This window comes from Ranitomeya variabilis, chromosome 6 (assembly GCF_051348905.1).
Source record: "Ranitomeya variabilis isolate aRanVar5 chromosome 6, aRanVar5.hap1, whole genome shotgun sequence".
Taxonomy (NCBI): Eukaryota; Metazoa; Chordata; class Amphibia; order Anura; family Dendrobatidae; genus Ranitomeya; species Ranitomeya variabilis.
The window spans coordinates 22,888,343-22,915,168 of record NC_135237.1 but is presented as its reverse complement, the minus strand read 5'-3'; the positions used below and the strand labels follow the sequence as shown (position 1 = coordinate 22,915,168).

General features: G+C 48.1%; 1 protein-coding gene across 1 annotated transcript; it reads left to right on the top strand.

Moving 5' to 3' along the window:
* Positions 1-680: 680 nt before the first annotated feature.
* Positions 681-26,545, top strand: GARS1 (glycyl-tRNA synthetase 1). Its single transcript, XM_077268036.1, has 17 exons — positions 681-995; positions 8,000-8,101; positions 8,471-8,573; positions 9,870-10,011; positions 10,171-10,259; positions 10,397-10,473; positions 10,567-10,712; positions 10,972-11,121; positions 13,475-13,637; positions 13,716-13,880; positions 14,722-14,829; positions 17,205-17,350; positions 17,533-17,618; positions 18,326-18,435; positions 21,258-21,351; positions 25,957-26,147; positions 26,278-26,545. The coding sequence occupies exons 1-17, from the start codon at positions 786-788 to the stop codon at positions 26,401-26,403; spliced, it is 2,208 nt and encodes a 735-aa protein (XP_077124151.1). The 5' UTR covers positions 681-785; the 3' UTR covers positions 26,404-26,545.
* The last annotated feature ends 281 nt before the right edge of the window (positions 26,546-26,826 follow it).

Genomic DNA, 26,826 nt, shown 5'->3' with positions numbered 1-26,826 from the left:
TACAGCAGACAGCCCCCAGGTACAGCGGACAGTCCCCGGGTACAACGGACAGTCCCCGGGTACAGCGGATAGCCATCGGATACAGCGGACTGCCCCCGGATACAGCGGACAGTCCCCAGATACAGCAGATAGCCATCGGATACAGCAAACAGCCCCCGGATACGGCAGACAGCCCCTGGATACAGCAGACAGCCCCTGGATACGGCAGACAGCCCCTGGATACAGCAGATAGCCATCGGATACAGCAGACAGCTCCCGGATATGGCGGACAGTCCCCGCATACAGCAGATAGCCATCGGATACAGCGGACAGTACCCGGATACAGCGGACAGTACCCGGATTTGGGTCTACGCACTGTAGTCGCCGGTGTCTGCTGTCCCTCACTACCACTGCTCCTCTGACAACTCCTGCTGCCAGGGGAGAAACAAGTGGCAAATGGGTGTGGCTATGGGAGTGGCCAGAATTTGGGGTGGTCTGCTTAGCAGCACATGTATACTTAGTTCCTCTTTCTGCTCTTCAAAAGTTCGGAGGTACTTTATAATGAGAGATTATGTGAAGATATAGTTTCCTGAAAGCTAACATTACAATGAGCCCACGCTTCCTCATGGTCAATGAGCACTACAACCCCCAGCATACCCCCACTAGGCTGCAGAAGGTCAGGGTATTATGCCCACAGCCAAGATGGCTGACTGCGCACTTCCGGGCCGTAGAGCGCGGCGGGTGGCCGGCGGTGTCGCTTTCCGGCGGTGGTTGCGGCAGAGATTTCATCATGCAGTGAGGGGGTGATGCTCGTGCTGAGGTCCCTCCCCGCTCTGCTGCTGCTGCTGCGCCGTCTGCCCGGCTCCCTGTCCCCGCACACCCGGCACGCCCGAGCTCCAGTCTCCAAGTACCGACCCCCGGCGCCCCCCAAAGTGCCCCCAGCCATGGAGGTGAATGTGGAGGAGGTGAATGTGGAGGAGCTGCTGGCGCCGCTGAGGCTGGCGGTGAGAGAGCAGGTGAGCAGGGAAGAGAGCAGTAATGTGGGGGTGCGCTGTATATAAGGGATCCAGTCCTGTATAATCTGGGGGTGTGCTGTATAGTGGGATCCAGTCCTGTGTAATCTGGGGGTGCGCTGTATAATGGGATCCGGTCCTGTATAATCTGGGGGTGCGCTGTATAATGGGATCCGGTCCTGTATAATCTGGGGGTGCGCTGTATAATGGGATCCGGTCCTGTATAATCTGGGGGTGCGCTGTATAATGGGATCCGGTCCTGTATAATCTGGGGGTGCGCTGTATAATGGGATCCGGTCCTGTATAATCTGGGGGTGCGCTGTATAATGGGATCCGGTCCTGTATAATCTGGGGGTGCGCTGTATAATGGGATCCGGTCCTGTATAATCTGGGGGTGCGCTGTATAATGGGATCCGGTCCTGTATAATCTGGGGGTGCGCTGTATAGTGGGATCCGGTCCTGTATAATCTGGGGGTGCGCTGTATAATGGGATCCGGTCCTGTATAATCTGGGGGTGCGCTGTATAATGGGATCCGGTCCTGTATAATCTGGGGGTGCGCTGTATAATGGGATCCGGTCCTGTATAATCTGGGGGTGCGCTGTATAATGGGATCCGGTCCTGTATAATCTGGGGGTGCGCTGTATAATGGGATCCGGTCCTGTATAATCTGGGGGTGCGCTGTATAATGGGATCCGGTCCTGTATAATCTGGGGGTGCGCTGTATAATGGGATCCGGTCCTGTATAATCTGGGGGTGCGCTGTATAATGGGATCCGGTCCTGTATAATCTGGGGGTGCGCTGTATAATGGGATCCGGTCCTGTATAATCTGGGGGTGCGCTGTATAATGGGATCCGGTCCTGTATAATCTGGGGGTGCGCTGTATAATGGGATCCGGTCCTGTATAATCTGGGGGTGCGCTGTATAATGGGATCCGGTCCTGTATAATGGGATCCGGTCCTGTATAATCTGGGGGTGCGCTGTATAATGGGATCCGGTCCTGTATAATCTGGGGGTGCGCTGTATAATGGGATCCGGTCCTGTATAATCTGGGGGTGCGCTGTATAATGGGATCCGGTCCTGTATAATCTGGGGGTGCGCTGTATAATGGGATCCGGTCCTGTATAATCTGGGGGTGCACTGTATAATGGGATCCGGTCCTGTATAATGGGATCCGGTCCTGTATAATCTGGGGGTGCGCTGTATAATGGGATCCGGTCCTGTATAATCTGGGGGTGCGCTGTATAATGGGATCCGGTCCTGTATAATCTGGGGGTGCGCTGTATAATGGGATCCGGTCCTCTATAATCTGGGGGTGCACTGTATAATGGGATCCGGTCCTGTATAATGGGATCCGGTCCTGTATAATCTGGGGGTGCGCTGTATAATGGGGTCCGGTCCTGTATAATCTGGGGGTGCGCTGTATATAAGGGATCCAGTCCTGTATAATCTGGGGGTGCGCTGTATAATGGGATCCGGTCCTGTATAATCTGGGGATGCACTGTATAATGGGATCCGGTCCTGTATAAGTCTACGTTCACATTTGCGGTCTGCGCCGCAGCGTCGCCGCATGCGTCATGCGCCCCTATATTTAACATGGGGGCGCATGGACATGCGTTGCACTTGCGTTTTGCGCCGCATGCGTCACTGCGGGGCACGCGTCCAGGCGCAGAGAACGCAGCAAGTTGCATTTTTGCTGCGTCCAAAATCAACCAAAAAAAGGACGCATGCGGCGCAAAACGCAGCGTTGTGCATGCGTTTTGCTGCGTTTTTGTTTGCGTTGTGCGTTGCGTCGCCGACGCTGCGGCACACAACGCAAATGTGAACGTAGCCTAATCTGGGGGTGCGCTGTATATAAGGGATCCAGTCCTGTATAATCTGGGGATGCACTGTATAATGGGATCCATTCCTGTATAACCTGGGGATGCACTGTATAATGGGATCCGGTCCTGTATAATCTGGGGGTGCGCTGTATATAAAGGATCCAGTCCTGTATAATCTGGGGGTGCGCTGTATAATGGGATCCGGTCCTGTATAATCTGGGGATGCACTGTATAATGGGATCCGGTCCTGTATAATCTGGGGGTGTGCTGTATAATGGGATCCGGTCCTGTATAGTGGGATCCGGTCCTGTATAATCTGGGGGTGCGCTGTATAGTGGGATCCGGTCCTGTGTAATCTGGGGGTGCGCTGTATACTGGGATCCAGTCCTGTATAATCTGGGGGTGCACTGTATACTGGGATCCGGTCCTGTATAATCTGGGGGTGCACTGTATACTGGGATCCAGTCCTGTATAATCTGGGGGTGCACTGTATAGTGGGAGCCGATCCTGTATAATCTGGGGGTGTGCTGTATACTGGGAGCCGATCCTGGATAATCTGGGGGTGCACTGTATACTGGGATCTGGTCCTGTATAATCTGGGGGTGCACTGTATAGTGGGATCCGGTCCTGTATAATCTGGGGGTGCACTGTATAGTGGGATCCGGTCCTGTATAATCTGGGGGTGCACTGTATAGTGGGATCCGGTCCTGTATAATCTGGGGGTGCACTGTATAGTGGGATCCGGTCCTGTATAATCTGGGGGTGCACTTTACATATTGTGACTCCTGTGCTGTAACATGGATCTCCACTTCACCCCTCGGTGGCTGATAACAGAAAGCAATATTTCGCGATGTGGAAGCCCTTGGACTTTTGCTGAGTGACTGCAGTTTGGGTCCAGGGGGCGGAGACAAAGCAGCTACAATGTATCCTCAGTGGGCGGAGCCCCATCTACCTGCCGTCCAGGTGCAGGATGCCTCATGTTGGCTCTTTACTGTTAGGTAACCTCGCCTGACCTCTTGACCTGACCTGTTGACCTTTGCAGTGTGAGTGGCATTAACCCTTCCAGTCCTGCAGCTCCGCACAGACTGGTGAGCCCGGAGGTCAGACAGACACCCGGGGCCATTGTGGTGTCCTCAGTGGCTGAATACAGTCGCCCGCAGATGCACCTGAACGGGGTTTATGGGGGAACATGCTGTAACTTACTGACCTCTGGGGTCCCACAGCTGGGATGTCCCGTTTAAAGGGGCAATCCTTCCTCTACATCTACAGTGATGGTTGAGATCTGGAGATCAGACCACCTCCGGACAGGAGGGGCCCGGACTCGCCCCCCTTAGGGAATGAATGCAGCGGTGGTCGAGCCCGCGCTCTGCTGCATTCTTACGGGGCAGTTATGGGGCCCCATTCTGGCGGTCAGAGGGGGTCTCTGTGGTCCAGATGGAGGATAACTTTTAATGATTTTGATTTCTGGGATATTCCAGAACTTACTGACCTGTGGGGTCGGCGGGGAGAACTAATAATAACAACTATTGATCGTCACTCGCCGGGGTCCGACTTCTGAATGGATCATAAGAAAAGGGGGTTTTCTGGTTTTGGAAATCTCTTGTTCCCGGCTGCAGTTTATTCTAAGCCAACAGGCACAAATAGTGCTTTACTCACCCTCCCCAGGTCCAGCGCTGAGATTTTTTCCCCACCTCTCCTGATGTCTGTTATTGTCTGCAGCGGTGACCTCAGGTCTCCAGCGCTGCAGCCAATTACAGAGCGCAGCGGCTCTGCCCGAGTAGACGGCACATACAAGCACTATATTCGGGCTGATTTCTGCGCCCCCGGCAGAGCACCCCCATTCTTGGCTGGATATCGTACAGAACACGATGGGGGTCATGATTTGCAGAGAATTTGGTGCAGACTGAAGACGTGTCCACTTCTAGGATTTCCATATGTTGCTGCAGAGCGCGGAGGATGAGGGTTTCCCCCAGGCGCCTCCTCCTGCCACGTTTCTCCAAGAAAAAAGCAAAGAAAGAAGAGAATCCAAAGTGTCTGTGCTGGGAGATGAGGGAAATTACATTTATAGGACACTGGCCCTTTAAATGGAAGATCCCAGTCAAAATAATCCCCCACGTTGTCCTCTCCTGTGTATTTTTATTTTTTTTGTTTACATTATTTTTGACTGATCCTTATTTTTTACCTGTCTTTGAGCCCTTTAAAGCCGTCGCCTGACATTCCCACATCTTGGATGACGAGTCTGGGAATGAAAGTTATTGTTTTTTTTTGCTCCTTTATTTTAGTTTCTAAAGGTTTTTTTTTATTTTCCTTAGGTTTTTTCATTTTTCATTATTTAATCTTTGTTTTTCTTTTTCTTTTTTTTTATCTCTTATTTTCTTTAGTTGTGTTTTTTTAGCTGTTTCTTCTTCCTTTTATTTTATTTTTTTAAGGGGGCCATTTTTGGATCCTGGAGCTACTCCAAGTGGTCTTTATCAAATAGAGGGGGATGCGCTCATAGAGGACCATTAACCCTCACGTTACCACTAGAGATGGCCCCGAAGGTTCACAGCACCCTGGATTTGTGGCCCCCAGACCTGAGACCAGCGGCCCCCCTCCTCCCACCTGCTGCCATCTCCTCTCATCACCCGGCAGGTAGGAGGAGGTTCACTGGTCTCAGGTCTGGTGGCCCCTGACTACCGACAGGGCCACAAATCCAGGCTCCTACAAATCTTTTTTTTTTTTTTTTTTCTCGCCTTTGACAAGGCTAGATCAGCGAGGGTCTGACTGCTGGGACCCCCCACTAATAAGTCCAGCGCTCAGCTATTGTCGGCACTCGCATAGGCTTTAATGGAGTGTCAGCGCACATTTGTGACCGCCACTGGGGCAGGACCCCCTCACCGATGATCAGACCTATGGGACCCCTGGAGAAAATGAAGGGGACGGAGGTCGAGCATGCCTCTGCAGAGGGGTTCCCAGCAATTGGACCCCCAGCCCAGCGATTAGTGAGCTATTCTCTGCATAACTTTACATTTTAGAAATATCCATTTTAAAGGGATTGTCCAGCATTGGAATAACATGGCTGCGTGGTCGTTACTGGTATTGCAGCTCAGCAGCACCTCACCTGTGCACGTGGTCGTGACCGGCATTGCAGCTCAGCAGCTCCTCACCTGTGCACGTGGTCGTGACCGGCATCGCAGCTCAGCAGCTCCTCACCTGTGCACGTGGTTGTGACCGGTATCGCAGCTCCTCACCTGTGCACGTGGTCGTGACCGGTATCGCAGCTCAGCAGCTCCTCACCTGTGCACGTGGTCGTGACCGGTATCGCAGCTCCTCACCTGTGCACGTGGTCGTGACCGGCATTGCAGCTCAGCAGCTCCTCACCTGTGCACGTGGTCGTGACCAGTATAGCAGCTCCTCACCTGTGCACGTGGTTGTGACCGGTATCGCAGCTCCTCACCTGTGCACGTGGTCGTGACCGGCATTGCAGCTCAGCAGCTCCTCACCTGTGCACGTGGTCGTGACCGGTATCGCAGCTCAGCAGCTCCTCACCTGTGCACGTGGTCGTGACCGGTATAGCAGCTCCTCACCTGTGCACGTGGTCGTGACCGGTATAGCAGCTCCTCACCTGTGCACGTGGTCGTGACCGGTATAGCAGCTCCTCACCTGTGCACCTGGTTGTGACCGGTATCGCAGCTCCTCACCTGTGCACGTGGCCGTGACCGGTATCGCAGCTCAGCAGCTCCTCACCTGTGCACGTGGTCGTGACCGGTATAGCAGCTCCTCACCTGTGCACGTGGTCGTGACCGGCATTGCAGCTCAGCAGCTCCTCACCTGTGCACGTGGTCGTGACCGGTATAGCAGCTCCTCACCTGTGCACGTGGTTGTGACCGGTATCGCAGCTCCTCACCTGTGCACGTGGTCGTGACCGGCATTGCAGCTCAGCAGCTCCTCACCTGTGCACGTGGTCGTGACCGGTATCGCAGCTCAGCAGCTCCTCACCTGTGCACGTGGTCGTGACCGGTATAGCAGCTCCTCACCTGTGCACGTGGTCGTGACCGGCATTGCAGCTCAGCAGCTCCTCACCTGTGCACGTGGTCGTGACCGGCATTGCAGCTCGGTTCCATTAGCGTGAACGGGTCTGAGGTGCAATACCACATGCCGCCTGCGTTCAGGTGTGGCGCTATTTTGGGAAGAAAGCAGCCATGTTTTTCTAAAAGTTTTTCTTTTAAGAGGCATTTCTCATTTTTATGAAAAATAAAAGTTTAATTACTTTTCCGTGAAAATATTTTCAATCTGGAATCTGCTAATCCAGAAAGTCTGGCAATCCGACACCCGTTTCATAACATAATAATGAGAAGTTTAGTGTCAGCAGCCGCACAATTTGTATTTGTATTTTTGTTTTTTTATGCATTTCTACAAACATCCATTAATCCAGAATATCTGATGATCCGACGTTTCTTTGCCCCATTAATGCCGATTTAAAGGAACATAAAACCCCTTTTATTTTCTGATCTACGTTGCTTGTCGCCATTTTAGAGATCTTTGTTGCTGTCAGTAAGTTTCAGTTTTCTTTTTCACACCCACAAGATGAAAGCCTGGAGGTTCCCGGTTCTGCTCACACAGCTGAGCGTTTGTTGCAATGTATCAGTGCAGAATTACACATCCTTATGGTATTGGGCAGGAGACTTGTTTCTCTTCCTTCCACGGATACATTGTAACAAACCTTCAGCTGTGGCCAGCAGGGCTGCATTGCTTTGTTTGTGTAATACCATCGGATTAGGATGTAAAATCTCTGGATTTATAGATCTGGGGCCGCTGTACGTTACCAGGGGCCCCGATCCCGGGACAGGTCACCCAGCGGGGGGGTCGTCACGGGTGGATTAGGAAACTAAACAACAAGGTTGAGCTGTCGGACTGACACTTTGTAACAAAACGTTTCCTATTTTGCATAATTTTGTGAGTGCAGCCTGCAGTGCAAAGCATGGCGGTTATAATTCTGCTCGTCCTGGCGAAGTTCAGGACTGTGTGTAGAGAGCTGTGATATAAAACCTCTGAGCCCCAGACATGTGCTATGTGCATGTTTATAAAGAAGGCACAATCCTCCATGCTTTACACTGCAGGCTGCATTCATATAACTGCAGACATTGCCTTTAAGAATCATTTCAATGAGGGAGCGAGCCTCAGACCTTCTCTTCTCGCTCCGCAGGGGGATGTCGTCCGGAAGCTGAAGGAGGAGAAGGCTCCTCAGGTGGATGTGGACCGGGCGGTGGCAGAACTGAAGGCCCGAAAAAGAACCCTGGAAGCCCGGGTAAGAGTCACCCTTCCAGGACATGTCTGGCTCCTCGCAAGCATGCTTTACACTGCAGCACTGCTTCCCCGGAGAAGGATCCTTCACAGCTCAGCAGCAGGTCGGGGCAGTGAGTCGCGTTCACAGATTTGAGTCACTATTCACCTGGCAGAATTATGAACGCTGCTCTGGATGGATCATCACTAGATGATAATTCTGCTAGGAGCTGAAATCTCCCAGCATTCCCTGCTTGTTCAGTGTCCATATCTGGTGTTCTATTGTCTGTCTGTCTGACAAGCTTGCTGACTGTTTCTACTTAAACCCAGCAGAATTGTGAGTGCAGCTCCTGAGGCTGTAAGTGCAGACTGTAACCTTGTGTCGTGTCTGTAGGAACTGTCTCTGCAGCCCAAGGACGACATCGTGGACCGGACCAAGATGGAGGACACCCTGAAAAGACGCTTCTTTTACGACCAGGCCTTCGCTATATACGGAGGTGCGTGCTGCCAGGGAGGCCTAGCTCTGCTTGCTGTCACTGAATAGGGGATGAAACTCCCTGTACTTGCCTAATAACTTCTTACAGCTGAGGGTTTGTTACTTTTGCGTCTAGTCTAGATAGTCCTCTGTGAGCGAAGAAGCACAGATCTTCTATCAAGCTGTGCGTTTGTTACAATGTATCAGCACAGGAGAATCTGAATCCTTCAGCCTGAAGGCTCGTCTGGACTGGATTCAAGTGTAACAAACCCTCAGCTGTGCGAAGCTTTAGGTTTGTAACTGTAAACTTCTGACATTGCGTCCGCCTCTGAATATTCCCTGCCCATCTGCAGCACAGAGGATTTGCAGCACAGCTCCGTTTACTTGCAGGGAAAAAATAGTAAAGGGGGACGCAGCGTTAGAAATAGCACTGCAGCCTCTTTGGTCTCCAGATGGGTCGGACCCCCGCAGATGGTGTAGATTAGCAAGGTTCCTTTAATTGCACCTCTCGCCCTCTAGTGTCTGCCATCCGTAACTGCAGCTTATGATCAGTAGCGACGTCCCTTTAATTGCACCTCTCGCCCTCTAGTGTCCGCCAGCAGTAACTGCAGCTTATGATCAGGCTGTGGAGGCCGGGCCCTCCCTGGGTGTGATCCCTCTATAATTAGCTTTTTATGCAGTTTCTTGGCCTCTGCCGCAGCTTCATTTACATCCATAAACCCCGATTACGCCACATTCTTCTTCCCGACGCCCAGACTTTTATTTTCTTTAATTAGTTTTCTAGTTGTAAAGTTTAATTAAAAAAAGATAAATGGACTGTGCCGGAAAAATGTGTCCGCCCTGGAGACGGCTGAATATGTCTCCTAGCTGCCAAGGCATGCTGGTAATTGTAGTTATTCCTCATAGCTGAGGATTTGCTGCAATTGCATCCAGTTCGAATACTCCTCGGGGATGGAAGCTTTACAATGTACGAGTCTGCATCCAAAGGGTCGTAAAAAAACAATGTTTGCACCCAGGCCGGGGCCGCCATCAAGCTGCGGAATATTAAAATAGAATGAAGCGCCTTTAAATTCGTATCGTTTGGTGTATACAGCTCCGGTATGGAATGTGTCACCGTGGGAACAGACTACAAATGAAGCCCAGTGTAGTCGGAGGCTGTAGGCCAGATATACAGTACAGGGGGAAGTGGGAGGAAATACAAGACGGTCAGGATGTAGGATAGCGCCACGCGGAGTCCACGTTGTGTATTACCACCAGGACCCCGTTCTTGGGTCGGCTGCAGCCTGTAATCGCCCCGTGTCCTCCGCTCTGGCTGCAGGCGTCAGCGGACTCTACGACTTCGGACCCGTCGGCTGCGCTTTAAAGAACAACATCATCCAGACGTGGAGACAGCACTTCATCCAAGAGGAGCAGATCCTGGAGATCGACTGCACCATGCTCACCCCCGAGCCCGTCCTCAAGTAAGAACCCGTGCACGACTCCCAGTGTCTGTGAAGCCTTTTTTATTCTCGCCGTGTTCTGATTTTCAGCCCTACCTTCATCTTTTTCATAAGATTCGGGCGGGTTTCCGATTCCTTCCATGTTTGTTGAATAAGTCCTCACACTCTCATCTTCCTCAGGACGTCCGGACACGTGGACAAGTTTGCAGATTTCATGGTTAAAGACGTTAAGAACGGAGAATGCTTCCGAGCCGACCATCTTCTAAAAGGCAAGTGATCCTTCCCCGTCCGTCGGTCCACGCGTCTGCACCTAGCGCCACCTAGTGCCGGGATACGGCGGTGCATTCTGCAGATGTGGCGGCCCTTGAGGATCTCACTATATGGCGGCATTTTCTTGTCCCTGCAGCTCATCTTCAGAAGCTGATGTCGGACAAGAAGTGTACGGCGGAGAAGAAGGCGGAGATGGAGAGTGTGCTGACACAGGTGGGGCAGATACTCGTTCTCGGACCCCCTGCTCGCCGGCGTATGTATACATGTCCAGGTTTCTGGATAATCAGCATTTTTCTGGTTGCACAGATGGACAATTACGGTCAGCAAGAACTGGCGGAGCTCTTCATCAAGTACAACGTGAAATCTCCCATCACCCAAAATGACCTCTCCCCTCCGGTGTCATTCAATCTGATGTTCCAGACGTCCATCGGTCCTGGGGGCAACATGACGGGGTACGTGGAAGCAGCCGCCTACCCTCGTCATCCTCACTGCGTCTCGTGTGCCTGCTCCCGTCCCTCCCTTAGCTCTTCCTGGCAGCCAATCGCCTGTATAGATGCGTGCGCCATGGAGTATTAGTATCTAGAGGATAACAAGGTTGTGACTATGGAGGAACGAGACGACGTCTCCTATAGAAATGATTGTACCTATGATCTGAGACGCGTCAGGGAATGTTTAATATCAAAATTAATTTTTTTCCTTCTCCCATTACAGGTACCTGAGACCGGAAACTGCACAAGGAATCTTCCTCAACTTCAAGCGCCTCCTGGAATTTAATCAGGGAAAGCTGCCATTTGCTGCTGCTCAGATAGGGAACTCGTTCAGAAACGAGATCTCCCCCCGCTCCGGTCTCATTCGAGTGCGGTACGTCCACGTGGGGGGCCGTCTACTAATATCAGATTCCCTGCATGAACATAACTGGTTAAATGCCAGAATTCTCACTACCTGCAGCCACCACTAGAGGGAGCTCTGCTCTGCATACATTGCACTCCATAGTACAGAAAGCTCCCCCTAGTGGCGGCTGCAGGAAGACAATTTTTTAGCTCATCTAAGCAGAAGATCTGGAGCTCTGTGTTAGTAAGAACTAAACAATATTACAGAAATTGGTGTAAAACGTAGGTTTCATCTGGAGTGAAGGATGTGGACACCTTCAGCTATCGGGCAAGCATCACTTAGGGACTCACCAGTAACTTATTCTGCAGCTTGATATGTGTGGTGGTACATAGAGGCTGTAGGAGCTAAAGGGTGCAACATTTTACATGAAACTATTGCAAAAATTCTTAAGCCAAAAACGCATTCAGTAATGTAAAATAAAACTATACAAAGCAAAGGTGACATTGGACATAAGAAATGCTGCACCCTCTGGTGTCTGTATGTAGAATTGCACTTTCAATTGGTCTGACTGGTTAGACTGGAAAGCTATCTGGCCGACCATCTGGGGTGTATGTGATAATATCTGGGCGTTCCTCCGGGGTGTGTGTGATTTATATCTGGTTGACTCTCCGGGGTGTATGTGATTTATATCTGGGCGACTCTCCGGGGTGTATGTGATTATATCTGGGCACTCTCCGGGGTGTATGTGATTACATCTGGGCGTTCCTCCGGGGTGTATGTGATTACATCTGGGCGTTCCTCCGGGGTGTATGTGATTACATCTGGCCGACTCTCTGGGGTGTATGTGATTACATCTGGCCGACTCTCCGGGGTGTATGTGATTACATCTGGCCGACTCTCCGGGGTGTATGTGATTACATCTGGCCGACTCTCTGGGGTGTATGTGATTATATCTGGGCCACTCTCCGGGGTGTATGTGATTATATCTGGGCCATTCTTCGGGGTGTATGTGATTACATCTGGGCGACTCTCCGGGGTGTATGTGATTATATCTGGGCCACTCTCCGGGGTGTATGTGATTATATCTGGGCCACTCTCCGGGGTGTATGTGATTACATCTGGCCGACTCTCCGGGGTGTATGTGATTACATCTGGCCGACTCTCCGGGGTGTATGTGATATACATCTGGGCGACTCTCCGGGGTGTATGTGATATACATCTGGGCCACTCTCCGGGGTGTATGTGATTACATCTGGGCCACTCCGGGGTGTATGTGATTACATCTGGGCCACTCTCCGGGGTGTATGTGATTACATCTGGGCCACTCTCCGGGGTGTATGTGATTACACCTGGGCCACTCTCCAGGGTGTATGTGATTACATCTGGCCGACTCTCTGGGGTGTATGTGATTACATCTGGGCCACTCTCCGGGGTGTATGTGATTATATCTGGGCCACTCTCCGGGGTGTATGTGATTACATCTGGCCGACTCTCCGGGGTGTATGTGATTACATCTGGCCGACTCTCTGGGGTGTATGTGATTATATCTGGGCCACTCTCCGGGGTGTATGTGATTATATCTGGGCCATTCTTCGGGGTGTATGTGATTACATCTGGGCGACTCTCCGGGGTGTATGTGATTATATCTGGGCCACTCTCCGGGGTGTATGTGATTATATCTGGGCCACTCTCCGGGGTGTATGTGATTACATCTGGCCGACTCTCCGGGGTGTATGTGATTACATCTGGCCGACTCTCCGGGGTGTATGTGATATACATCTGGGCGACTCTCCGGGGTGTATGTGATATACATCTGGGCCACTCTCCGGGGTGTATGTGATTACATCTGGGCCACTCCGGGGTGTATGTGATTACATCTGGGCCACTCTCCGGGGTGTATGTGATTACATCTGGGCCACTCTCCGGGGTGTATGTGATTACACCTGGGCCACTCTCCAGGGTGTATGTGATTACATCTGGCCGACTCTCTGGGGTGTATGTGATTACATCTGGGCCACTCTCCGGGGTGTATGTGATTATATCTGGGCCACTCTCCGGGGTGTATGTGATTACATCTGGCCGACTCTCCGGGGTGTATGTGATTACATCTGGCCGACTCTCTGGGGTGTATGTGATTATAATCAGTGTTTTATGATCAGGTTGATCTGCGGTTAACCCTTCCTGTTCTTCACCCTGCAGAGGGTAGATTTCGGCTTCACGTGACACTAAGCGACTTCTTCCCCCCCCCCCCGTTTTGAGATGTGACCCCAAGCTCTGCTCGCTCCGGCTACGAGGAGCACCCCTCTATGGTCACATCCAAAGCTGCATCCCATTTCTGAATAGCGATAGTTTCTCATTTTTCTGTCTTTTTTTTTTTCCGCAGGGAATTCACAATGGCAGAAATCGAGCACTTCGTGGACCCCAGCGAGAAGGTTCACCCCAGATTCGAGAACGTGGCCGACCTGAATATTCTGCTGTATTCATCCAAAGCCCAACTCAGCGGGGAGTCGGCGAAGAAGATGAGGCTGGGGGACGCCGTGGAGCAGGTGAGTGGTCGGCCCCCCTTTATTACCGCCGTCTTCTGTGCGCTGCCCCCTGTAATGCGGACTGTGCTGTGACCGCAGGGCGTCATCAATAACTCGGTCCTGGGATACTTCATCGGAAGGATCTATCTGTACCTCACTAAAGTCGGGATCTCTCCGGAGAAGCTGCGATTCCGGCAGCACATGGAGAACGAGATGGCGCACTACGCCTGCGACTGCTGGGACGCCGAGTCCAAAACCTCCTATGTGAGTAGCCGAAAAACCAACTGGACCCACAGAGGACTAGGAAAGTGAGCGCCTGGCCCTGTCCCCGTCCCCACTGTCCCCGTTCCACAACCCCATCCCCACTGTACCCGGCCTCCCGTCCCCACTGTCCCCGTCCCACAACCCCATCCCCACTGTACCCGTCCTCCCGTCCCCACTGTACCCGTCCTCCCGTCCCCACTGTACCCGTCCTCCCGTCCCCACTGTACCCGTCCTCCCGTCCCCACTGTACCCGTCCTCCCGTCCCCACTGTACCCGTCCTCCCGTCCCCACTGTACCCGTCCTCCCGTCCCCACTGTACCCGTCCTCCCGTCCCCACTGTACCCGTCCTCCCGTCCCCACTGTACCCGTCCTCCCGTCCCCACTGTACCCGTCCTCCCGTCCCCACTGTACCCGTCCTCCCGTCCCCACTGTACCCGTCCTCCCGTCCCCACTGTACCCGTCCTCCCGTCCCCACTGTACCCGTCCTCCCGTCCCCACTGTACCCGTCCTCCCGTCCCCACTGTACCCGTCCTCCCGTCCCCGTCCTCCCGTCCCCACTGTCCCAGTCCCACAACCCCATCCCCACAACCCCGTCCTCCCGTCCCCACTGTCCCCGTCCCCACTGTCCCCGTCCCCACAACCCCGTCCCCACTGTCCCCGTCCTCCCGTCCCCTGGCCTCCTGAGTTGTCCCAGTAGTAATCTTTACAGTTTTCTTTGGCATTGGCGCCATCTAGTGGCCAGAGCTTTGAACTGCACTGTACATTTAATTTACTTTTTTTTTCTTTTTTTTTTTTTCCACTGTGCCATCTTACTGACTGTCTCCTTTTTTTGTTATCTTAGGGATGGATAGAAATCGTTGGCTGTGCCGATCGTTCATGTTATGATCTTTCTTGCCACGCCAGAGCTACAAAAGTGCCACTTGTGGCTGAGAAACCTCTTAAGGAACCAATATCCTTATTAAGCTGTATACAATTTTTTAAACAATGTCTGTAAACATCAACACCAATAAGTGAACTTAATAATAAATTTCAACATAAGGCAAAAATCTACAAATATTCACCACAACTAACGCCCATAACGCTGGTTTAGATAATATAAATTTTATTATCAAATATATGACAGTATAATAAAAACACAAACGAATAAAAAAGAATCAAGTACAGGAAGAGACCAGCGTTATGGGCGTTAGTTTTGGTGAATATAATGTCTGTAAACAGTAGAATAGTGAGTGCAGCTCTGGAGTATAATACAGGAGGTAACTCAGGATCAGTAATGTAATGTATGTACACAGTGACTGCACCAGCAGAATAGTGAGTGCAGCTCTGGAGTATAATACAGGAGGTAACTCAGGATCAGTAATGTAATGTATGTACACAGTGACTGCACCAGCAGAATAGTGAGTGCAGCTCTGGAGTATAATACAGGAGGTAACTCAGGATCAGTAATGTAATGTATGTACACAGTGACTGCACCAGCAGAATAGTGAGTGCAGCTCTGGGGTATAATACAGGATGTAACTCAGGATCAGTAATGTAATGTATGTACACAGTGACTGCACCAGCAGAATAGTGAGTGTAGCTCTGGGGTATAATACCGGAGGTAACTCAGGATCAGTAATGTAATGTATGTACACAGTGACTGCACCAGCAGAATAGTGAGTGCAGCTCTGGAGTATAATACAGAATGTAACTCAGGATCAGTAATGTAATGTATGTACACAGTGACTGGACCAGCAGAATAGTGAGTGCAGCTCTGGAGTATAATACAGGAGGTAACTCAGGATCAGTAATGTAATGTATGTACACAGTGACTGCACCAGCAGAATAGTGAGTGCAGCTCTGGGGTATAATACAGGATGTAACTCGGGATCAGTAATGTAATGTATGTACACAGTGACTGGACCAGCAGAATAGTGAGTGCAGCTCTGCGGTATAATACAGGATGTAACTCAGGATCAGTAATGTAATGTATGTACACAGTGACTGCACCAGCAGAATAGTGAGTGCAGCTCTGGGGTATAATACAGGAGGTAACTCAGGATCAGTAATGTAATGTATGTACACAGTGACTGCACCAGCAGAATAGTGAGTGCAGCTCTGGGGTATAATACAGGAGGTAACTCAGGATCAGTAATGTAATGTATGTACACAGTGACTGCACCAGCAGAATAGTGAGTGCAGCTCTGGAGTATAATACAGGAGGTAACTCAGGATCAGTAATGTATGTACACAGTGACTGGACCAGCAGAATAGTGAGTGCAGCTCTGCGGTATAATACAGGATGTAACTCAGGATCAGTAATGTATGTACACAGTGACTGCATCAGCAGAATAGTGAGTGCAGCTCTGGGGTATAATACAGGATGTAACTCAGGATCAGTAATGTAATGTATGTACACAGTGACTGCACCAGCAGAATAGTGAGTGCAGCTCTGGGGTATAATACAGGAGGTAACTCAGGGTCAGTAATGTAATGTATGCACACAGTGACTGCACCAGCAGAATAGTGAGTGCAGCTCTGGGGTATAATACAGGATGTAACTCAGGATCAGTAATGTAATGTATGTACACAGTGACTGCACCAGCAGAATAGTGAGTGCAGCTCTGGGGTATAATACAGGAGGTAACTCAGGGTCAGTAATGTAATGTATGTACACAGTGACTGCACCAGCAGAATAGTGAGTGCAGCTCTGGGGTATAATACAGGATGTAACTCAGGATCAGTAGTGTAATGTATGTACACAGTGACTGCACCAGCAGAATAGTGAGTGCAGCTCTGGGGTATAATACAGGAGGTAACTCAGGGTCAGTAATGTAATGTATGTACACAGTGACTGCACCAGCAGAATAGTGAGTGCAGCTCTGGGGTATAATACAGGAGGTAACTCAGGGTCAGTAATGTAATGTATGCACACAGTGACTGCACCAGCAGAATAGTGAGTGCAGCTCTGGGGTATAATACAGGATGTAACTCAGGATCAGTAATGTAATGCATGTACACAGTGACTGCACCAGCAGAATAGTGAGTGCAGCTCTGGGGTATAATACAGGATGTAACTCAGGATCAGTAATGTAATGTATGTACACAGTGACTGCACCAGCAGAATAGTGAGTGCAGCTCTGGAGTATAATACAGGATGTAACTCAGGGTCAGTAGTGTATGTTCAGTGACTGCATTGGTCACTGCACGGTATTAATGCCATGTTTTTCCTGCTGGTGGCGCTCTACCACCATTATCTTTGCCTTCCTGGCGTCCCTTCTGCTCCTATGATTTGTCTTTGATCCTTTTTGCTGCCTTTTTTCTGTTTTCTTAACTCCGTTGCACAAAACCATAAACGTCGTCCAGTTTGAGGCCAATAAGGGAGCGATCGGTAAGACGTACAAGAAGGACGCCAAGCTGGCCATGGAATACCTCGCCATCTGTGACGCCTGCTACGTCTCCGAAATGGAGAAGCTTCTGGAAGAAAAAGGGTGAGTGTGTCCGGCGGGGGAGGGGGCGACACGTAGGACCCCGGTATTCTGGTGAGAGGCGATTCTGCTTCCAGACCATCAGATGCTGGATAAAGGGGTCTTTTGCTGGATTAGGGGACTGTGAGTCAGGTTGTCGCTTTCTTCGTGCCGTGACTTTAATCTTTTTTTTTTTTTTTTTTCAGGGAATTCACTATTGAAACAGAAGGGAAGACGTTTCAGCTGACGAAGGACATGGTCAGCGTGAAGAAGTTTCAGAAGACGATACATGGTAGAGTAATGGACCCCCCACTGTGCTGAAATACTCTGTGCTGCTGGGCCGCCATCATTTTCCCTACTTGTAACTCTGCCCGTGACCTTCCTGCAGATCAGCGGTTTGTGGTTACTGCTCCTCAGGTGCTGATCACTTTTGATACAAGCAATAAGAACGGCTCCGAGCTCACTGATGGATTCCCAGTTAACTCTGTTTTGCGTTTGCAGTCCTAGAAAGAAAAGGCTGTAAAAGCGAAAATGTTTAATGGAAACCACATTACAAAAAAGTAGAGCCTAAAATACATGAGCTTTAATAATAAGGAAAAAGTTTTACCAAACCTGTACAGTAAAGGACGTAGGTATCAAGAATGTGCAACGATGAAAACACTGCGGTCCATCGGTCCATGTCACTGGGGGTCCCAGCATTCGGACCCCTCGTTTTAGCATTTCTCCTGTATTCAGTAGGGAAAACACAAGACGATCCCTTCCTGAGTCTACAGTTGTCACCAAGTGGTTAACCCCCGCTCTCCTCACACAGGCGGGCCCTGGCCGTCCTCGTGTCCCCCCGGGGTCCCAGGGCTCCTGGCATTGAGTGCCTGATGGCGAGAAGAAGAGGCCTGCGATTGCCTCTGACCCCTCTCTTACTAGCGTCTCACGTGTGCGATAGCGTCTTGTGCAGCTTCGTTAACTCTCAATGATAATTAATATTTAGATTTTTGTTTTCAGTGGAGGAAATTGTACCAAATGTAATTGAGCCCTCATTTGGTCTGGGGAGGATCATGTACACCGTTTTCGAGCACACATTCCAGATTCGACAAGGGGACGAGCAGAGGACGGTAAGGACTCAACACACGGGACTGTAGCCTTGTAGCCATTCCTGCTTAACCCTGGGGTGTTTGGCTAACTTTCTTATTTGCTAGCTTTCTCTTTTGCTAGCTTTCTCTGTTGCTAGCTTTCTCTGTTGCTAGCTTTCTCTGTTGCTAGCTTTCTCTGTTGCTAGCTTTCTCTGTTGCTAGCTTTCTCTTTTGCTAACTTTCTCTTTTGCTAACTTTCTCTTTTGCTAACTTTCTCTTTTGCTAACTTTCTCTTTTGCTAACTTTCTCTTTTGCTAACTTTCTCTTTTGCTAACTTTCTCTTTTGCTAACTTTCTCTTTTGCTAACTTTCTCTTTTGCTAGCTTTCTCTTTTGCTAGCTTTCTCTTTTGCTAGCTTTCTCTTTTGCTAGCTTTCTGTTTTGCTAACTTTCTCTGTTGCTAGCTTTCTCTGTTGCTAGCTTTCTCTGTTGCTAGCTTTCTCTGTTGCTAGCTTTCTCTGTTGCTAGCTTTCTCTGTTGCTAGCTTTCTCTGTTGCTAGCTTTCTCTGTTGCTAGCTTTCTCTGTTGCTAGCTTTCTCTTTTGCTAACTTTCTCTTTTGCTAACTTTCTCTTTTGCTAACTTTCTCTTTTGCTAGCTTTCTCTTTTGCTAGCTTTCTCTGTTGCTAGCTTTCTCTTTTGCTAGCTTTCTCTTTTGCTAACTTTCTCTTTTGCTAGCTTTCTCTTTTGCTAGCTTTCTCTGTTGCTAGCTTTCTCTTTTGCTAACTTTCTCTTTTGCTAACTTTCTCTTTTGCTAACTTTCTCTTTTGCTAACTTTCTCTTTTGCTAGCTTTCTCTTTTGCTAGCTTTCTCTGTTGCTAGCTTTCTCTTTTGCTAGCTTTCTCTTTTGCTAACTTTCTCTTTTGCTAACTTTCTCTTTTGCTAACTTTCTCTTTTGCTAACTTTCTCTTTTGCTAACTTTCTCTTTTGCTAACTTTCTCTTTTGCTAACTTTCTCTTTTGCTAACTTTCTCTTTTGCTAACTTTCTCTTTTGCTAACTTTCTCTTTTGCTAACTTTCTCTTTTGCTAGCTTTCTCTTTTGCTAGCTTTCTCTTTTGCTAGCTTTCTGTTTTGCTAACTTTCTCTGTTGCTAGCTTTCTCTGTTGCTAGCTTTCTCTGTTGCTAGCTTTCTCTGTTGCTAGCTTTCTCTGTTGCTAGCTTTCTCTGTTGCTAGCTTTCTCTGTTGCTAGCTTTCTCTGTTGCTAGCTTTCTCTGTTGCTAGCTTTCTCTGTTGCTAGCTTTCTCTGTTGCTAGCTTTCTCTGTTGCTAGCTTTCTCTGTTGCTAGCTTTCTCTGTTGCTAGCTTTCTCTTTTGCTAACTTTCTCTTTTGCTAACTTTCTCTTTTGCTAACTTTCTCTTTTGCTAACTTTCTCTTTTGCTAACTTTCTCTTTTGCTAACTTTCTCTTTTGCTAACTTTCTCTGTTGCTAGCTTTCTCTGTTGCTAGCTTTCTCTGTTGCTAGCTTTCTCTGTTGCTAGCTTTCTCTGTTGCTAGCTTTCTCTGTTGCTAGCTTTCTCTGTTGCTAGCTTTCTCTGTTGCTAGCTTTCTCTGTTGCTAGCTTTCTCTGTTGCTAGCTTTCTCTGTTGCTAGCTTTCTCTTTTGCTAACTTTCTCTTTTGCTAACTTTCTCTTTTGCTAACTTTCTCTTTTGCTAACTTTCTCTTTTGCTAACTTTCTCTTTTGCTAACTTTCTCTTTTGCTAACTTTCTCTTTTGCTAACTTTCTCTTTTGCTAACTTTCTCTTTTGCTAACTTTCTCTTTTGCTAGCTTTCTCTTTTGCTAGCTTTCTCTTTTGCTAGCTTTCTCTGTTGCTAGCTTTCTCTTTTGCTAGCTTTCTCTTTTGCTAACTTTCTCTTTTGCTAGCTTTCTCTTTTGCTAGCTTTCTCTGTTGCTAGCTTTCTCTTTTGCTAACTTTCTCTTTTGCTAACTTTCTCTTTTGCTAACTTTCTCTTTTGCTAGCTTTCTCTTTTGCTAGCTTTCTCTGTTGCTAGCTTTCTCTTTTGCTAGCTTTCTCTGTTGCTAGCTTTCTCTGTTGCTAGCTTTCTCTTTTGCTAGCTTTCTCTTTTGCTAACTTTCTCTTTTGCTAACTTTCTCTTTTGCTAACTTTCTCTTTTGCTAACTTTCTCTTTTGCTAACTTTCTCTTTTGCTAACTTTCTCTTTTGCTAACTTTCTCTTTTGCTAACTTTCTCTTTTGCTAACTTTCTCTTTTGCTAACTTTCTCTTTTGCTAACTTTCTCTTTTGCTAGCTTTCTCTTTTGCTAGCTTTCTCTTTTGCTAGCTTTCTGTTTTGCTAACTTTCTCTGTTGCTAGCTTTCTCTGTTGCTAGCTTTCTCTGTTGCTAGCTTTCTCTGTTGCTAGCTTTCTCTGTTGCTAGCTTTCTCTGTTGCTAGCTTTCTCTGTTGCTAGCTTTCTCTGTTGCTAGCTTTCTCTGTTGCTAGCTTTCTCTGTTGCTAGCTTTCTCTGTTGCTAGCTTTCTCTGTTGCTAGCTTTCTCTTTTGCTAGCTTTCTGTTTTGCTAGCTTTCTCTGTTGCTAGCTTTCTCTGTTGCTAGCTTTCTCTGTTGCTAGCTTTCTCTGTTGCTAGCTTTCTCTGTTGCTAGCTTTCTCTGTTGCTAGCTTTCTCTGTTGCTAGCTTTCTCTGTTGCTAGCTTTGTCTTTTGCTAACTTTTTTTTTCTCTTTCTCTAACTTTTTCTTGTTCCCATGTTTTTTATGATAACCTTATGGAGATCCAGGCAATTATAATGGCAGCTTTTGAACTATCAGTACAGTCAGTAACCAAATCTTATTTTCTCTTCTTTTTTTTTTTTAGTATTTTAGTTTTCCACCCATTGTAGCCCCGTACAAGTGTTCGGTGCTGCCACTAAGCCAAAATCAGGAGTTTATACCTTTCGTCAAGGAATTATGTAAGTATCTGTCATTAAAGTCGCCACCGGGGGGCGATCAGTGCGCGTTTCTCCCATTCGCCTGCATGTGAGTTGCAGACAGTTGTCACCACTATTGGGCGATATGAATGGAAGCTGCAGACACTTATCGCTCTCTTGTGGGGGAAATGGGGAACATTTAGATTTTTCCGAAGTTTGATTTTTTTGTTTTTTTGAAGAGTAACTTGTAATTAAAGTGTTTTTGTTAAGCAACATTTATGCACTTGAATTTCCTATTGTAGAGCAAGATAGTGGTCTTCAACCTGTAGTGACTCTCGGCATACCCCGATCACTGCATGGCTTAGGATAGGGATCACTGGAAACTGCTTAACCCCTTAGGCCCCGAGGGTGGTTTGCACGTTAATGACCGGGCCAATTTTTATAATTCTGACCACTGTCCCTTTATGAGGCTATAACTCTGGAACGCTTTGACAGATCTTGGCGATTCTGACAATGTTTTCTCGTGACATATTGTACTTCATGTTAGTGGTAAAATTTATTCTATATAACTTGCGTTTATTTGTGAAAAAAACGGAAAATTGGCGAAAATTTAGAAAATTTCGCAATTTTCCAACTTTGAATTTTTATGCCCTTAAATCACAGAGATATGTCACACAAAATACTTAATAGGTAACATTTCCCACGTGTCTACTTTACATCAGCACAATTTTGGAACCAAAATTTTTTTTGTTAGGGAGTTATAAGGGTTAAAATTTGACCAGAAATTTCTCATTTTTACACCATTTTTTTTTAGGGACCACATCTCATTTGAAGTCATTTTGAGGGGTCTATATGATAGAAAATACCCAAGTGTGACACCATTCTAAAAACTGCACCCCTCAAGGTGCTCAAAACCACATTCAAGAAGTTTATTAACCCTTCAGGTGTTTCACAGGAATTTTTGGAATGTTTAAATAAAAATGAACATTTAACTTTTTTTCACACAAAATTTATTTCAGCTCCAATTTGTTTTATTTTACCAAGGGTAACAGGAGAAAATGGACCCCAAAAGTTGTTGTACAATTTGTCCTGAGTACGCTGATACCCCAAATGTGGGGGTAAACCACTGTTTGGGCGCATGGCAGAGCTCGGAAGCGAAGGAGCGCCGTTTGACTTTTCAATGCAAAATTGACTGGAATTGAGATGGGACGCCATGTTGCGTTTGGAGAGCTCCTGATGTGCCTAAACACTGAAACCCCCTACAAGTGACACCATTTTGGAAAGTAGACCCCCTAAGGAACTTATCTAGATGTGTGGTGAGCACTTTGACCCACCAAGTGCTTCACAGAAGTTTATAATGCAGAGCCGTAAAAATAAAAAAATCATATTTTTTCACAAAAATGATCTTTTCGCCCCCAATTTTTTATTTTCCCAAGGGTAAGAGAAGAAATTGGATCCCAAAAAATGTTGTGCAATTTGTCCTGAGTACGCTGATACCCCATATGTGGGTGTAAACCATTGTTTGGGCGCAGGGCAGAGCTCGGAAGGGAAGGAGCGCCATTTGACTTTTCAATGCAAAATTGACTGGAATTGAGATGGGACGCCATGTTGCGTTTGGAGAGCCCCTGATGTGCCTAAACATTGAAACCCTGTACAAGTGACACCATTTTGGAAAGTAGACCCCCTAAGGAACTTATCTAGATGTGTTTTGAGAGCTTTGAACCCCCAAGTGTTTCACTACAGATTATAACGCAGAGCCGTGAAAATATATATTTTTTTTTCTCAAAAATGATTTTTTAGCCCCCAGCTTTGTATTTTTACAAGGGTAACAGAATAAATTGGACCCCAAAATTTGTTTTCCAATTGGTCCTGAGTACGCTGATACCCCATATGTGGGGGGAACCACCGTTTGGGCGCATGACAGAGCTCGGAAGGGAAGGAGCGCCATTTGGAATGCAGACTTAGATGGATTGGTCTGCAGGCGTCACATTGCATTTGCAGAGCACCTGATGTACCCAAACAGTAGAAACCCCCCACAAGTGACCCCATATTGGAAACTAGACCCCCCAAGGAACTTATCTAGATGTGTTGTGAGAACTTTGAACCCCCAAGTGTTTCACTACAGTTTATAACGCAGAGCCGTGAAAATAAAACATCTTTTTTTTCCCACAAAAATGATTTTTAGCCCCCCAAATTTTTATTTTCCCTAGGATAACAAGAGAACTTGGACCCCAGAAGTTGTTGTACAATTTGTCCCGAGTACGCTGATAACACATATGTTGGGGTAAACCCCTTTTTGGGCGCACGGGAGAGCTCGGAAGGGAAGGAGCACTGTTTTACTTTTTCAACGCAGAATTGGCTGGAATTGAGATCGGACGCCATGTCGCGTTTGCAGAGCCCCTGATGTGCCTGAACAGTGGAAACCTCCAATTCTACCTGAAACCCTACCCCTAACCTCACCCCTAACCCTAATCCCAACGGTAACCCTAACCACACCCCTAACCCTGACACACCTCTATTTCTAATCCCAACCCTAATCCAAACCGTAAATGTAATCCTAACCCTAACTTTAGCCCCAACCCTACCCCTAACCCTAACCCTAAACGTGACTGAAATACGTGGCACTGAAATACGTGGCACTGAAACACGTGGCACTTAAATACGTGGCACTTAAATACGTGGCACTATGACTGTCAGAAAATGTTCATTAAACGGTTAGGGGTGAGGTTAGGGGTTGAGTTAGGGTTAGGGTTTGGATCCCTTTATCACCTTGATGGTGGTGGGTGGCTTTTCAGTGTGTTTTCTGTTTTTTTTCTATAAAAACGCATGCGTTTTTAACGCAAACAAACGCATGTGCTTAAAAACGCAAGAAAATACTGCAGGTTGTATTTCTGAAAATGAACGCATGCAGAAAAAAAACGCATGCGTTTCAAAACGCCACCAAACGCGTACAAAAAACCCATGCGTTTTCAATGTTAAATATAGGGAAAAAACGCATGTGTTTTTTTGTGCAAAAAACGCTGCAGACAAAAACGCAAGTGTGAAACCAGCGACGCTTTTTATAGCAAAAAAGTTTTTGCGTCTCCACATTTTTAGACCTATAATTGTTCCACATTTTGCTCCACAGAGTCATGTGAGGTCTTGTTTTTTGCGGGACGAGTTGACGTTTTTATTGGTAACATTTTCGGACACGTGACCGTTTCTGATCACTTTTTATTCCGATTTTTGTGAGGCAGAATGACCAAAAACCTGCTATTCATGAATTTCTTTTGGGGGAGGCGTTTATACCGTTCCGCGTTTGGTAAAATTGATAAAGCAGTTTTATTCGTCGGGTCAGTACGATTACAGCGATATCTCATTTATATCATTTTTTAATGTTTTGGCGCTTTTATACGATAAAAACTATTTTATAGAAAAAATAATTATTTTTGCATAGCTTTATTCTCAGGACTATAACTTTTTTTTTTTTTTGCTGATGATGCTGTATGGCGGCTCGTTTTTTGCGGGACAAGATGACGTTTTCAGCGGTACCATGGATATTTATATCAGTCTTTTTGATCGCGTGTTATTCCACTTTTTGTTCGGCGGTATGGTAATAAAGCGTTGTTTTTTGCCTCGTTTTTTTTTTTTTTTTTTTTTCTTACGGTGTTTACTGAAGGGGTAAACTAGTGGGGCAGTTTTATAGGTTGGGTCGTTACGGACGCGGTGATACTAAATATGTGTACTTTTATTGTTTTGTTTTTTTAATTTAGATAAAGAAATTTATGGGAATAATATATATATTTTTTTTATTATTTATTTAGGAATAATTTTTTTATTTTTTTTTTACACATGTGGAAATTTTTTTTTTTTACTTTGTCCCGGGGGGGACATCACAGATCGATGATCTGACAGTGTGCACAGCACTCTGACAGATCGGCGATCTGCTGTGCAGGGTTGCAGGATTACCAAGCGTCTGCTCTGAGCAGGCGCTCGGTAAGCCACCTTTCTCCCTGCAGGACCCGGATGCCGCGGCCATCTTGGATCCGGGACCTGCGGCGAGGAAGGAGGTAGGAGACCCTCGCATCACATCGCGTTGCTCCGGGGGTCTCAGGGAAGCCCGCAGGGAGCCTCCTCCCTGCGCGATGCTTCCCTATACCGTCGGTACACCGCGATCATGTTTGATCGCGCTGTGCCGGGGGATAATGTGCCGGGGGCGGTCCGTGACCCCTCCTGGTACATAGTGCCGGATGTCAGCTGCGATAGGCAGCTGACACCCGGCCGCGATCGGCGTGAGCGCGGCTGATCGCGTATGACGTACTATCCCGTCACTGGGAATTAAGTCCCAGGTCACCTTGACAGGATAGTACGCCATATGGGATTAAGGGGTTAAAGGGGAAGATCAGTCTTGTATAAAAAATTATACGTTGACCAGCCGGATTAGTGATGGACATGTGACAGGATTGCAGCACTGCATTGCTTTACATGTCAGATGTAATGATGCTTTTCTGCACTTTTTTTTTTAATATCTTCATGAGGTCCCTGCTGTAATGCGAAAATGTTTTTCAGCAGACGTGCCGTCCTGATTGGCCTCTGATCTGTAAACAAGAAGAATTGCAAATGCATCTCTGGATTCCAGATGCGCAATGATATTTTCTTTTTCTGCAGCCGAAGCTTTAACCAGAAACGGGGTGTCGCACAAAGTGGACGACTCGTCTGGATCCATCGGGAGGCGCTACGCCCGGACGGATGAAATCGGTGTTGCCTTCGGTATCACAATAGACTTTGACACAGTGAACCGCACCCCACACACGGCCACGCTCCGAGACCGCGACACCATGCGGCAGATCAGGGCCGAGGTAAAGGGTTGTAATTAAGACGAAGGGGCATCCAAAGCCCCCACCTGCACGATAACGCGCTGCGGGGGCAGAGGGGTGACTAATTATTGGGATCTTGGTGATTTTATCATTGTTCTCCATCTTATTCCAGATCTCTGAGCTCCCGGTGATCGTCCGAGACTTGGCCAACGGCTTCCTCACTTGGACGGAGGTGGAGAATAAATATCCCGTGTTCGAAGGACAGGAGACCGGAAAGAAGGAGACGACCGAAGAGTGACGGGCGCAGCCGCTTTACACTGTTAATATTCTGCCTTTTATCTAATTGACACTTAAGGGAACGGGCGACGTCCGCTGCTTCCGGGGCGCGCCCTGACCGGCACCGCATTCCCAGTCTGTCATTAAACCGTGTACAATGCTCACTGCTCTGTGCCGTCCATGGTCGCCAGCGGAAAACTAAGAACCTGAGAAGATGCGGATAGGAAAGAGGCGCGAGTGGTGCGCAGAGGGAAAAGGTGCTGGCGGGGCGGCGCTCAGAATAAGAAGGTGCTGGTGGGGTGTCGCGCAGAGTGAGAAGGTGCTGGTGGGGCGGTGCTTAGATTGACGAGGTGCTGGTGGGGCGGCGCGCAGAGGGGAGGAAGTGGTGGGGCCGAGGGAGGAGGTGATGGTTGGCTGGGGCGCCGAGGGAGGAGGAGATGGTGGG

Excerpts from the sequence above, each read along its gene's own strand:
- GARS1 (XM_077268036.1), top strand. The coding sequence starts at position 786 with ATGCTCGTGCTGAGGTCCCTCCCCGCTCTGCTGCTGCTGCTGCGCCGT. Across the intron at positions 10,474-10,566 it reads TGGAGAGTGTGCTGACACAG|ATGGACAATTACGGTCAGCA; the intron begins GTGGGGCAGATA and ends CTGGTTGCACAG. Across the intron at positions 18,436-21,257 it reads AAGGGGACGAGCAGAGGACG|TATTTTAGTTTTCCACCCAT; the intron begins GTAAGGACTCAA and ends TTTTTTTTTTAG.